General features: G+C 36.6%; 1 protein-coding gene across 2 annotated transcripts in view; it reads left to right on the top strand.

Moving 5' to 3' along the window:
* Positions 1 to 14,545, top strand: part of DISC1 (DISC1 scaffold protein) — a 211,521-nt gene that overhangs the window by 98,192 nt on the left and 98,784 nt on the right. For both annotated transcript variants that reach the window (XR_008436078.1, XM_053972179.1), the window contains exon 9: positions 8,963 to 9,151. Coding sequence is in view for 1 of the 2 variants with exons in the window: in XM_053972179.1 (XP_053828154.1) it covers positions 8,963 to 9,151 (189 nt within the window). In the remaining variant the exon portion in view is untranslated. The remainder of the gene's footprint in view (positions 1 to 8,962; positions 9,152 to 14,545) is intronic.

Raw genomic sequence — 14,545 nt, 5'->3', positions numbered from 1 at the left:
GTAAAATGCAGTGTTGTATACAGAGGACAAGGGGAGATACAAGAATAAAAAGAAAATTATTTCTCTGAAGACCTGAAAGTAAAAAATAAAAAAAAATCTGAAAACACCAGAACTAGTCTTAGAGCATGACGTGAATAAGATCAGAAGCGCCAACATACAGAGTGACTTGCAGCTAGCTAGCAGAGAAGCAAATCAGAAAGAAAAGATTTGATAAATGCAGAAGAGGAAGGAAGAGATAAAAATATGTTGTTGTGTTGTTATCTTTTGGGTTTTTTTTTTTTAACTTTATAAGGCAAAACCAGTGAATAGTGGATAATGGAGAAGGCTAAATTGCTTTAGTTTCTGTGTATTCCTGTGTTAGGAGTAAATGAATGACATCTCTTAAGGAAGGCATAGTTTAGAAGCAAGTCTAAATACTGGCTAAGATTTAAGTAAGGTACTTCGTGCATATTCCCTGATCTCTCAGTCAACAATGTTAATGAACAGCCTGGGTATACTCAATTGTTAAAATAATGTTGACTTGGGTAATATGCAATTATTTAAGGACAGTCTTGGAGCAGCATGAAGTTCAGAAAGAATCATAGTGTGCATATGTAAATATGCAGTAATAATAAAGTTTAGTGGCCATATTTACAGGTTTTCATTTAGTCTGGGAACAACAGGAAGGGTTAAATGTCTGTTACTTCTGCTTCTTCTTATGTAGAAGTTAGATAATTCATTCAGACAGTTTCTTCAATGGAATTCTGATAGATACTGAGAACAACTGTTTTTCTCTATACAGATGTCGCATCATTTTTTATTAAAGTAGCACTTTTCTTGAGGAAGCAGTAAGAGTTAAGTGACTTTGGAACAGTGTCAAAGCAAAAAGGTGACTTTATCCTAAAAGTTAGATTAGATGAGCTAAAGAATAGAGTTATTAAGTGAAAATTAGCTTTCAGAGCTTATATGTGGTGGCTTCATGATGTGATGACTTTAATGGCTATCTTGACAGCTTCAGACAACATTCATTTGCTACATGGACTGTACTTTCTAATACAAATAGATTGATTTAAAATATTGATGTATTTGCACCAAAAATGTAAGAATATAGTTGATAGTATTTTTGGAGGAAAATACCATGATAAATGCAATGCAAACATAAGTTCTATTAGTCTTATCAATGCAATACCATGGAATTTAAGGCTATATGATAAATGATACTGTAAAGACATAAGAGACAATACTATGCATATAAATGCCTCTCCTATTATTTCATTCTGGGAAGAAGTATAAAATTAAATTTGCAAGAGAAAAAAGAAAGTTTGTGAATACTTGGATTATTGAAGGCCATAAAATAAATAAAATTAAATTCCAGTGAGTTTTCTTATGGGAAAAAGAAAAGAAGCCCATACTTACATGTTCAAGAGGTATTTCTATCAACAGGTACAATTCAGAACCTTTGTATCAACACCTCACATCTCATTGGCCTATTGGGATGAATAGCTATTAGTTAATACTCTGGAGATGCTAGTCCAGAATTTTCCTCCAAAGATAATTAGAAGGATCCTATATTGTTCCAGTTATTAAGTCAGTAGCTTTAGGTAATTATAGGTAACAAGTACTCCTGATGTCATGAAATGTTACTGTTGAAATGCACATTTGTAAATTCTCATTGATGAACTATTACAGTTTAGCATCTAGTAGGTCTTTAATTATTAAAAAAAAAAACTTTAATGTATGTGCTTAGAAAACCTGCATGTGATTTTTCTAACAGTTGCTTCTTACAGTGGCTCTTAACATGCTCATAAAACTTTGTAGTCAGTTATAGGAAGAATGTGACAGTATGTGATACTTTGTTCTTTCTTTCAGTATTGTGTTACTATTTAGCATGAAACTTTTCTAGGGAATAAATTTCAGTTTAAATAATTTGAAGCTGGATAAGAAAATTCAAATAAGATGATGTTTAAGCAAGTGTGAACATAACTGTAGAAATACTGTTGAAACTTATTTTCATACTTCGAGCTGTTTTATACAAGAGGAAATAATAAGAAATGATGTGTTTCTGTTGTTTCCTTAGTGAGAAAATAATTTGGGAATAGGAGAGAAGATGCAAACTAAACTGAAGTTTTAGTCCTGGTCCATCTCTTTCCTATTTTTGAATAAAAGAAGTTTATGGAGGTACATTTTACAATGTTTTCATAGACTCTTTGAGAGCTTTTTTTCCTCTTGAGAATGCATATTAGCATGGGACTCGATAGCCAGAAGGTGAATTAATGGGAAGCTAAGGAGACATTAATGAAATACTGTGTTTATTATGTAGTTATCCATGAGTTGCATGTTGTTAATTATCTGGTTTTGAAAACACAGATTAGCTCCAAACAGAAGTTAGAGTGAGGTGACTTGAAGTCTGAAAATCTTTAAATTGTCTATACCAGTAAGAGACCATGTGTCATGGTCCTCTAAATACCATTACCTCTATTTCATTAAGTACTGGCAAGTGGGAGCTGCTTGGAAATGATGTGGGATGTTTTCCAGCAGTACAATAAGGTTTTCTTCCTTATGTCAATGTAAAAGCATAGTTTTATAAATAACATGACATAGATACAAGATAGCATATTTCACAAAGCTTAATTTTAGGGCTCTTGCCTCTTTGGCTGCTGTTTGATGCTCATTTAGGGCAAATTCTGCATGGATCCAACTGTAACACAAAGAGCCCCCAGCCTTCCAGATTTGGTGCTAAGTATTCCTGTTGGGAAAGAGTATGTTAGAGAGGAGACAGAGCCATCAGGCTGGAAGATGCCAGTGCAGGCAGAAGGACATTTTCAGCCATCCATCTGTGGTTTATGTTTACATGGATGCCTTGTTTTCATGCTCCTGCTGTAGTCTGTCATTTCATTCAGAAACATGAGTGGACACATAGTTCTTGGTATGATGTTGAGTTCTTCCCCAGATGTGCCACACACAGCTCTTAATTTGTCTTTCACTGGAAGTTAGTGGTGTTCCTGGTTTCTTCAGCTTTTCTATTTCTGAAATTGAGGTAATGGTTGCAGAACTTGCCTAGCCTTAGAGGCAATGCTTTTTTGTGCCTTCCATGAATGTTCAGTTTTGTGGTTAATTGGAGTCCAATAGAGGGCTGCATCTTTTCAGGTGACACAGCTGGTTCTGCACTTTCCTATCCCTGATTCCAGCAGCAGCCTGGGTTGATGGATCAGAGGCGTATTGAGATTAATTCTACTTCATGACTGCAGTGTGGTTCCAGCATTCATTGCTGTGTATGGTCATGTCTTCCCACAACACTCACTGTTTACTCCATGAAATAAAATTTGCCAGCATGTGTTGATTCCAGCAGTGTACTTTTTGGCACGCCTGTTAACTCATTTGAAAAATAATGCTAGTGAGTCCCCCAGACCAACTCCCAAATGGTCCCTCAGCCTTCAGACAGCTCTATGTTGTGGTTTTTCCCCAGCCAGAAGAGATGCTTGCCAGCCACAGACCAGTGCCAACCTATTTCCAGGCAGCTATTGGTCCCTTCCAGCCAACTCCACCCAGTTTATTTCCTGAGTATGATGTTCTGTAGTATGGAATATCCCTTTGTCCAGTTTGGATCAGCTGTCCTGCCTGTGCATCCTCCCAGCTTCTGGTGTACTTGCTTGTGGAGCATGGGAAATTGAGATGTCCTTGATTTTAGGCTAAGAACTGCTCAGGAACAACTGAAAACATCAATGTGTTCTCAACATTATTCTCTGCCTAAATCCAAAACACAGCACTGTACCAGCCATTAAGAAGAAAATTAACTCTATCCCAGCTGAAACCAGGACATGATGCTTTTTGTCTTTTTAATCTCATTTTCAAGTCAGACTGCTGGATGTTACTGGCCTTCAGTGAACTTCCAGGGTAATTCATTGTAGCTGAAGTTCCAGCATGACGTGATCAGACAGCAGAAAATCTTTTCTTCTGTTGAGGAAGTCAGTAATGAAACAACTTACTCTCTTTTACTCCTCTTACCTAAGCAGCTATCCCTGGAGCAGGAGAGAAGGTCAACTTGTCTCTTTGGAGCTTCTTTTCTGTGGTTTTGTGCTCAAAGGAGACATGTTGGATGTGAAGGGAAGGTGCTATCACCCTGTAGAACGGCTGTTCTGTGGTCTGGAGTTCTGGAGTGCATGAGAGAAAACACTTGTGGAAGGGGACAATGATGTCTCTCCTACCATTGTTACTATTGATTTGAAATGTTATTACTTTGGGATTTATTTATTTGGGCTCCTCATTGCCTCAACGCCCCCTTTTTTTTTCTTTTTTTTTTCTTTTTTTTTTTTTAGTTATTCCTGAGTTCTTCTATGGTGACTGATTTAGTCCAGGTACAAGAGGCACTCTGTGACTGAGAATTGCTCCTCCAAATGTATGTCTGTGGGGTCTCTCACCTTTTTCTAGCTGACATTTACCTTTCAGAATCATATCTATCATGTAGTTGTGTTATGCTTCATAAAAGCATTGACATGTGTTATTGCTTAAAAACAATAATTGCAATTCAAATGTGCTGGATTTCTGTAAAATGCTTCAGGAGATGGTAGACTGTCCCTCATTTGCAGTTTATTTTTTCAGAGGTGCAAACACACTGGAAGTCCTTCCAGAATCTTACACTTCTGTCATGTCTTTAGCTTTTTCCCTTTCCTTTGTGTATAGGTGAATGATATTTATTTCCTTCAATTTCTTTTGTGGTGTTGAAATTACTTTGTATCCTCATTAATCACAGGGTGGAAGATTTTCAGCCTTGAATTCCAGTACCATTGATAAATACTATGGTGGCAAATGCCTTAAGCTAAAATACAAATTTTCACTTATGAATTATTAAAGGTAGTGCTGTAAGTATATGAAGAATTAATTTATAGATAATGATGAAGAATGACCAGTCTATTCCTTGTTACATTTAGGCTAGTGTCAAATAGATATGCTTTATTATTAATGAAAAAAATGACTCCTTTGTTTGTACTACAATGAATATATTTTCAGTGCGACTTAAACTTCTCTCTCTGCTTCAAGTATAAATAATGGTAGCTATGAATGTATATAACTTCTGCCATAAATTTGAGAAAAAGTGTGACTAAAAAATTTGTGGACCCTTAACTTTGTCTTATATTTTGAAGGGAGAAATATTTAATAATGTTTCATTAATAACGTATTTCTTGTTTTTTGGTAAAATAGCACAGATTTCAAGCTGTATTTTTAATCAATTTGTTGCTGGCAAATGGTATCAAAATGATGATATTTTACTTCACTACTAAATGGGCAACAATCTGCCCAATACAGTAAAATCTGACAACAGGGTGTTATAATGGGCATGAATTTGTGGCATGTAACTAGATCTATAGAAAATATATTTAATGTCCAGAGTACTATTTAGCTGTAACCATACAAGTAAAATTTTAAGAATAGGGGAAATATACTAATGTTTACACTAAATAAAAGCAATTCTATAGCTACTTTCTGCCTGGAGATTTTTAAAAATTTTTACTAGTTTTCCTGTGTGGGTTGTTGTGCTTGATTTGGCCGGTATTTTTGGCATTCACATCAAGCTGGTGGAGCTTACCTGATGTCACTTTCTGTAGAGGATGAAGGATGCATGGAAGGAGAGAGCCCCAGAGGGTGAGATTAAGGAGGAAGATTAAACTTTTTTGTTGCTGTCTTTTGAGATAAATGGTAATGTTCAGTCCCTCAAAGCGAAGTGTACATAATCAGTTCCTCATGGTAGTGCACTGCAAGCACATTGCCTGTTCAGAGCACTGGGTACTGCAAGTTTGCTGCCCCAGTTTTCACCCAGTGTGTTTATAGGGACATGAATGCAGTGGCTAAAATTGCACATCTGTAGCAAGCATCACTGTGAGACAGGAGGAAAGATGGGAAAAGTGGCATCTTGCTGTTCAGTCACTTTCACAGAATCTCTGCTCCATGTCCTGGTTTGGATCAGAATCTCAGCTTTGGTCTCAGACTATTAATTCCTTAGCTTTGTTTTCTCTGTACATATTTTCTGAGCAAGCAGTCCTATTGGCTGCATGATCTTTGAGTTTCCTGGGAAGAGTTAGATTGACTTAGCTAATATCAGCCAACCAGAACTCTCTCACTGGTATGGCTGTGTAAAACATAGCTCCAAGTGGTTGACAAAGTAGTAGTTACTGTGTTCACTTAGGCAAACTAATTATTAAATTATCAAAAAGAGGAATTTTAACATTTTGAGAGCATCAGCAGAATAAAATATCTTGACATATGTCTTCAGAATGTTTGTATGACATCCAGTGTGACATGTCAACAACAAAAACAACAAACCATGACAAAACAACAACAACAAAAAACCAGCCCAGGAGGGCATGTTTTTCAATGCTGGCAGCTATGGATTATATATTAATTTTTTAATCAACCTTCTTATGGCATGTAGAAAGCAGTTGCTTTCATTACTGGGACTGAGGTCAGAGCTCACTGATAATGGCACTTGTGATGCCTGAGTTTTTTTATGCTCTTCTGAATTTTCACTGCAGACTTACAGACATTTTTGCTGTCATGGGAAGCTGCAGCAGGTAGGGTGTCTTTTGCTTTTGGGTTTGTATCTGGTGCTGTTTCCTTATAGCCTCAGTTTCAATATAAACTTCTCCTCTGGGAATTCAGATCCATTCAGTATGTATAAAACTTTCATATGCAATATCATACCTTTTTCCTTGTTGTCCTCTGAAATGTAACAGCAGGCTCCAGATTCTAATGAAGATTTTCTCACCATGTTTTATTAAGGCTCCTATGCTTTGATGCTTGGGATGAGTTCAGGTGAATAAAGGTGGATTCAAGTCTTGTTGCTTTAGAAGCATCTGAATATTTGCCGTTTTCACAGTGATTTTGTCTTGCTTATTTTGCTGCTTAGTTTTGCCCATTTGGAAACATGACAAATTAGGGTAATAAAATTTGTGCTGTTGTTTCCCAGTAAAGCTCTGGTAAGCCATGTGATCCTACAATTTGTAAAACATGTTTATAGTTATTTAATTGTAATTGTAAGACAGAAGTGGCAAATAGGGTTTTAACTGGGAATTAGAAATGAAGGCCTTTTGACCTGTTAAAAAGAAACAAGAAAATGTCACCTTTAAATGAGGAAGAGGTTGAATGAAACTATCATAGACTTGACACTAAAGAAACCACCAAAAAAACAAATGCAAAGCAAAACTATCATGCTTAGTAATGCTCAGTCTTCAAACCTGACTTGATAAAGTATTTTCCAAAATTTTGGTAAGTGCAAGCCTCCCTTTGTCACACCTGCCCTCATATAGCCACTTGAGTTTGCAACAGCACCTTTGCTCCAGGACAATGGCTGTAGGTGTTTGGTGGAAGTGTTCCTGTTAGCTCTGGCATTCTGGAAGAACGGAACCTCTCCTGGCAGCTGCTGGTGGTGGTTTGCCATCTTCTGACCAGTGTAAACACTTGCATCCTGTTGTTGCTTCCTTGTCTTGAAGAAACTGAACAGCAGCCAAACGGTTCCATTTTAAGGCTTTGTGACCAACACTTTGACTCCAGGTCTAAAAGATGTAATGCCATAATTCAGGATATTCTGATGTGGATTTGATTGTTTGGATTGTATGTTAATATTTGAAAAGAAACTTTTCAATTGATCTGTTGTGTCTAAGCAACAGTGTATATTGTGTAAACAAAAACTTCTTACATCTGAATAATGCTGGTGGTATTATAAAGTGATTTTAGGAGTCTAAAGTAATTACACATACTTCAGAAGCTGATGAGACATCTGTGTGACTGGATTTGTTTTATGTTAATATTTGCTTCAAGGCTGAATCTTATAAGTGCCTTTACTTACTGAATACCTTTACTTATTAGATCATATCACCAAATTTTTGCTAATTTAGGGTGATATCATAGCTTAAGTCTTGCTAAAGATCTTCTTTCTTTTACTGGGCAATTCTATATGGAAATTATTTTTATCAAGAATTCTTTAGATTAAGGTGTGGTGGTGGTGTTTAGTTTTTTTGTGTGTATTTTTGGTTTGTTTTCTTTTCCCCCAGCCAAGTATCTCAATCATTAAAATTATTCTGGTACAGTTCTATAAATGTAGCATTGTTACTCTACTGCTATTTAAAGTAATTTAATGACTGAGTATCTCACTGTCCTTTTCTATTTTTTACAAAAGACCTCTTTGCAAAGTAAGGAAACATTCCTCCCCAGCTGCTTATAAAAATGGTTTTCAGAAGAGTTAAGTAGATAAATATTACTAGGCTATACTCTAAACCACTTGGGAGTTGAACTTTCTACTCTGAATCCCTGTCCAAAGGAAGCAGACATTTTTAAAAGCTCCGGAACAGTGTGAGCTGGTGCTGCCAAGGCATTCTGCCTGTCTGTGATGTTTCATGCTTCAGGGAGAGCCAGAAGCAGGGGATTGTGACTTCTGAATGTGTTCTGTGAGAAGAACATCTCCCCATGGTCTTTGCTTGAGGTGCAGGCTGTTTAAGAAATGCAATGTGTCATTCATAAACAACCTTCTGGTGCTTGTTACAAAAACCAGCACAGGGCTGCTTTGTTCAGGGAGGAAATACTTCAGAGTCCAGCAGGTTGGCGGCCTCTATTTCAAATGTTCTGTGTGTTGAGGGGTCCTCCAAAAGAAGAAAATGGTCTGGTAGATCAAAGTGCAGCAATCATTGAATTACAGTATGATTTGAAGTGTGAACCCTTGGGAACAGGTTTCCTGAAAAAATATAAATTCTATTGATAATTAAAGAAAGTAGCATTTCTCTGTGTGTCAGGTTAAATCAGCTACAATTATTATTCTTGTAATATTAATGATATGGATGCTTGCAAAACAGTTTTTCTTTTTTCCCCCTTTCAGTTGGTGTTGGGAAGTATAATTGCCTAATTTCCCAGGATTGCTATGTAAGCTACGGATGTTGCAAGTGTCTGCCTCAATGTTTTTTTCCTCTTTCTTCCCCTGCCCCGACAAAACACGCAGGAAGTAATTTTGGCACTGCGAAGGATCTTGCAGAAGAAATAAGATCATTAACATCTGAGAAAGAGGGGCTGGAAGGACTTCTCAATGAACTGTTGGTTCTGAGTGCCAGAAATACGCGGAAATTAGAGAGAATTAAAGATGATTACACTAGACTGAAACAAGAACTTGAACAACAAGAGACTGCCTTAGGTGAGTAGCTTACAGATTGTTACAGCTTTTTGCTCAGACCTGAGGTGTGCTGGGTTTGATGAATCATTCTGCATTTCACAGAACATACTGATTGTTCTGAGGAAAGTCTGACAATGACCTAGAGAAGCAGTGTGTTCAATATCCTCTCATCCTCCCTCTGGAGTTGGGGGAGGTTGTGAGGAACAAGGGATACCCCAGCAATATACAACTTTTTGAAATCTGTCTTAGCCCAGTTCTCAAAACCTTTCTTTTCTAAGCCCATTTTTATCACAGCGATGATGGCACTGTGCTTGTGTTCCCATACAGAGGAACATGTAGTCCTTATGCAGAAGCAGTAGATGTGTCTGGCTGTGACAATAGGAACATGTTCAGTATATAAAACTAAATGTTCAGTACATGCATATATAACACATTTGGTGATGGGTCTGAACGTATGAGGTGCAAGAGATTCCTGATTCTGAAAGCAAGAGTTCTCATAGTAAATGTGTGTTTGAGGGGGAGTTTAAACAAGTTGCCAAATGCTGTTCTCACACAACTGTGAGCAGTGTGCTTGGGTTGTAGTGTCATGGTGGAATTGGAGAGGTTGTCTGCAATTACTGGGAAAGCTGCTGACAAATTATCAAACGGCAAAGTCATTCCTAGACTTGACTTACTTTCTTGCCTGCTGTACTCCTGAAGTTGAAGCAGATAAAATGGCCTTGCTGCTTGCTTAAATGAAAAGGCTCAGTAATATTTGATTGACTACTAATGTACAGTTGTTATAATTATTTCCAAACTAAATACAATCCTCAGAGCTACTTTAAAGCTTTAGGATTTTGAAATTATTTTGAAATCCTTTTTCAGGATCTTATGAGAAGTAGCTTAGGTGAAGATAGGAAACTTCTGTTTTAGAAGCATATGAAGTTTCTTCATAGGCAAGTGGATAAGCAGAGCTATCTTAGAAACAAAAAGATTTGTAGGCAGCTGGATACATCTAAGACAATGTTTTAAAAATGCAAGGAATAATGTATATACACACACACACTTCTAGACAAGAACTTGCTTTTTTAGAATCTAGATAAAATTTAAAAAAATGATTCCTCAAATTTAGTGCATTGTGATACAAACCCAGAAATGCACATCAGGCAATGCTTCTTTACTTGGATTTTCAAGAGAGTTGAAAAGGATTCTGACCTTCTAATCAGCTCATTTTGTTTCTCTTTTATTTTAGGACAATTAAATTTCCTATAATATACATGTATATTCTCATTTGTGTTTTAATTTAGCAGGGTTTTAAATCAAGCCTGTGCAAGATGCTTGCTGAAGCAACAGAAATGTTATAAGTTCATAGACTCTTTTTTTCCCTTTTGCATTTATACAGCTGAAAGGAGATTCCTTCTTTACCTAACCTCTAATGTCCCACAATTTGTGACAGTAAATTTCAAAATACTGGGTGTTTACTCTGTAGATTTTATTTTAATTTACTGTGATTCTGTAGGCATAAGGAGAAATTTATTCACAACATAAATATAACACAATATTTATTATTTTGTTAAAATAAAATGCTGTCAAGCAGATACTAGTCAGAGATACATAAATTGAAACCTGACATCTTCCCCCTCCATCATCCCTGCCCCCTTTACATGTGATCAATCCTATTTTTGCCTTTAAAAATGAAAATATTTGAGAACACTGGCATGGGTTTGATACCAACACATTTATCTGAATGTAAGCCTTCAGATACTCTCTGGAAAACAGTATGCAGATGGTGTCTTGAGGAAAAGAGGCCACCTTTACAGAACAGTGTTATTTTGCACAGTGCTTCTATGTTTAGAGAGTAAAGCAAAAAGAATTGGAATACAATTTTGTTGCCATTTGTTTTTGCAGTTGCTTGAAAGAACTGCAGATAATTGTGTTGGCTTTGTCTGCATTGTGAAAGGTGTGATTTGAGTTGGGGTAGCTGACCTGACTTACTTCCCAGCCTTAGGCCTTGTGTTTCATTTATGCCAATAAAATCTGTGTTGCTGCAAAGAAAGGCAGCTCTGCCTTTTCTTCTGTGTTCCTGCCCAACCTGTGCACTAAGTTAGGGTTAGGTCCTATACATGTCTATTTCTATGTCATCTGGCACTTGAATTGTTGTTTTGTGCCTGTGAGCTTCTTGAAAACTTTGAATTTTTTTTTTTTTTACTGAACATAATACTCTTTTCTATGGAAAATATTAGACAAAAAAAATTAAATGCTAAAATATGTGTGTATGTTTGTCTTTATCTTGTATATAAATTGGTCACCTATTTTTTATTTCATTAATAATTGTTGATTTCTCACAGTAATGCAGATATAAAGAAGCAGATGTCAAGGGAAGAGACTTAATCACACAATAATCAGAGCTGGAATTTTAAATAGGACACATCATTAGCATGTTAATGAATTTTCTCACTCTGTGCCAGCTGCCCAAGTATAAAAGATATTGCAGATGTAGTGCAAAAATCAGGCTTGGCTTACTGCACTGAGAAATGTCAGTGCTCTCTATGAAGGAAATTTGACAAAAAATCCTTTCGTATTTTTAGAGATGCTAAAAAAATATGCTTTTCATGTTGGATAATAGAAGCATTTACAAGTAATGGTATGTATATATATTAGCATTTTAGGATGAATAGTACTAACTTGCCGTTTAGACATTGACTCTCTTCTGAGGCCGTCAAAACGCTGCTATAAAAATGATCAACTTTTATTGCCGTTTTACAGATAGGAAAGCCAGAGACTTAGAGGTCATGTAATTCTACCTGAAATGGTGGTGAAACAGTTTCCCAGCTGATGGTCTAGCATCAATCCTGATTGAATCAATCTCTTGCAATAAACATGTGGAACCAGGTGGTGCTGTGATTCTGAGTGAGCTTTATACTCTTCTGGACCGCAGCTGAAAGACGTGACAGTTCTGGGGAAATCACTGATGGTCTTGTGCTTGATCATTGAGCAGACCTGTCTTACAAAGTCAGAAGGTTCTGTTACGGCAAAGAAGAAAACTGCATTACAGCCCAAAACAACCAAACTTGTGTTCCAGACAAGTGAAGCTTAATTACTTGCCTGTCTGCCAAACTGTTGTATTGTGTTTATAAATCCCAGCTTGGATTGATTGGCATTTGTAACCCAGGGCTGGAAATGAAACCAACTCTCTTGTTGTGGTTTCCTCATCACCAGTATTGATGGGCAAGTTTTCCTGTCTCATGTGCTGAGTTCTTTTCCTGGCTGCTCTCAGTCTTTTTCTGCCCCAACTACACTTTTGGGAAAGCACCTCCTGTAAGTAATATATGTACACACACAGCTAGGGGACCCCGTGCTTCCCAAGCTATTTGCTAGGTTGTCATGTTAAGTAGAATTACTTAAGTCATGTTAAGTAGAATTTCTTGCCTGCATGTTAAGTAGAATTTCTATACTGCATTATTTCCGAGAGGAAATATAAAATAAAGGCTTTATGCACACAAAAGTAGATTTTAACCCTTTTAAAAAACACCAAAACCCAAACTACTGTTTGAAGGCTGATATTCCAATCTCTGCTCAACTCTTGTTTCCATCCTTGACTTTTATTGTCTTAGAAATTGCTTGTGTAAGTCCTAAAGCTTTTACCAGTCTGCTTGTACAGTAAAGTTTTCTGGAATTGAACAGATGCATTTTTAAACACACTAGATGTAGCAGAGGGGTTTCTTGGGAAGCTGGAAATTTCTGTCACACTCAGTTTTACTTTCTTTTGTTCAATACACACACTCTGCATGCTTGCACAGAATATCTCACAGTGTTTTGTCCTTTTAAAAGAAGAAAAACCTATCAGAGTTAATTTTTTTAATCTGCTTTTTTAAAAATAAAATAAACCCCAATGTTTTGGCTTTAGAATACTAATTAGGAATAAAATGTGTTCCAAATGTACTTCAAAGAATAATAAAAAATTGCTATTTTTATAGTCACTGTTGAAAAAGCTGAAATTTTGACTATTGTGAAGGATGCAATTAGTTAGTCTAAAACTTAATACTGTGTGGACAGCAGAAACCGCTAGTGGTGCTGCTTAATGTATTACTCACTATTTTATACTGAAATTTTTATGAAAAGAAGGTTCCGTGCTTCATATACAATCGTATAGGATGTGATTTATCAAAGTATTAATGACCATTTGCTCCAAAGCAGTTTTATTCTATTTCAAAGATATTTTTATAAAGATGCAACACAGAAAGTCTTACAATTGAAACACATGCAGTGTACTTTGCACTGGGAAACCTACCTTTTTTGTTCATTTAAATATTTGTTTTGTAGCTGTAATACAAAAGCTTCTCTATTTTTCCTCATAACTGGTCTTTGGAATACTATTTGAAGATGCCTAAGGATTATTAACAATTTTACACCATTTTTAATTGCTGCAAAAAATACTAACTTAGTATGACATAAACCCATGTGCCTGTGACATAACCAGAATGATTCCATGTTTTATTTACTGATTTTTCAGGTGGTGATTTTAATGTTCTTCCTCAGTGCTAGTTTTACTTCACCAAATAGGCTTTCCATATTGTTTCTGTAGTTCCTCCTCTGAGTGATTATCTGATTCTAAACTGAAGAGCTGAACCTTCTGTTTAAATAAATCATTAAAGGAGAACCCACATAGTGTATAACAGATGGGCTTCCATGAGGAAGAAGCTACTCTGAGTCCCATTGTATCTCTACTTCTAATCTGGGCAAGATCATTAAGTTCTGCTTGTCACACCATTATGAAATGCTTGTTGTCATTAAAGGGAATGGAGAAATTGAATGGCTCATTGCTTACTTCTGTGGCCATCTCTACTCAGACAGTGATCCTGCAGGATTTAGTGAGTGGTGCCTCTGTTTAGCTTTCACAGAAGGTGTAAAACCCTCAGTGGTGATGCAAGGGATGGACTGGCAGTGCAGCTGGTAGCATCCTTTACTCTGAGCTGACATTCAGTCGATGCTCCAGAGTAGCGCTTGGCAGCCTGCTGTTGGGCAGCATGGAAAAACCGAAAGGATAAAATAACAGCAACAACAAAACCTCCAAGAAGTCCAGTCTTGCAGAGCTCCTTTTGTGTTGTCTTGGGCAAATACAGCATGAGTAATTACCCTCTGCTCATTAGTATTCTCTCTGCTGCTTCATTTGAAAAATTGGTGTTCCTACATTTGCATGGACTTGCACTCTTATGCTTACTCTGTGCTTATTTGTGTTTCACTGATTGTGAGCATTGATCTCATTTTCTTGGCTCATTTTAAAGCACCTGGGATCTAACAATTAAAGTATACTCCTATATATCTTTTGGTCTTATAATTCTGTAATGGTAGTAACTGCGTATCAAGTTGTTACCAAGCTTTGAGGATCAAATTCAGACTAATGATTTTCATTCCATGTCATGCTTCCACAAAATC

Source organism: Vidua macroura, chromosome 3 (genome assembly GCF_024509145.1).
Source record: "Vidua macroura isolate BioBank_ID:100142 chromosome 3, ASM2450914v1, whole genome shotgun sequence".
NCBI lineage: Eukaryota > Metazoa > Chordata > Aves > Passeriformes > Viduidae > Vidua > Vidua macroura.
This window is presented reverse-complemented; position numbering and strand designations above follow the sequence as displayed.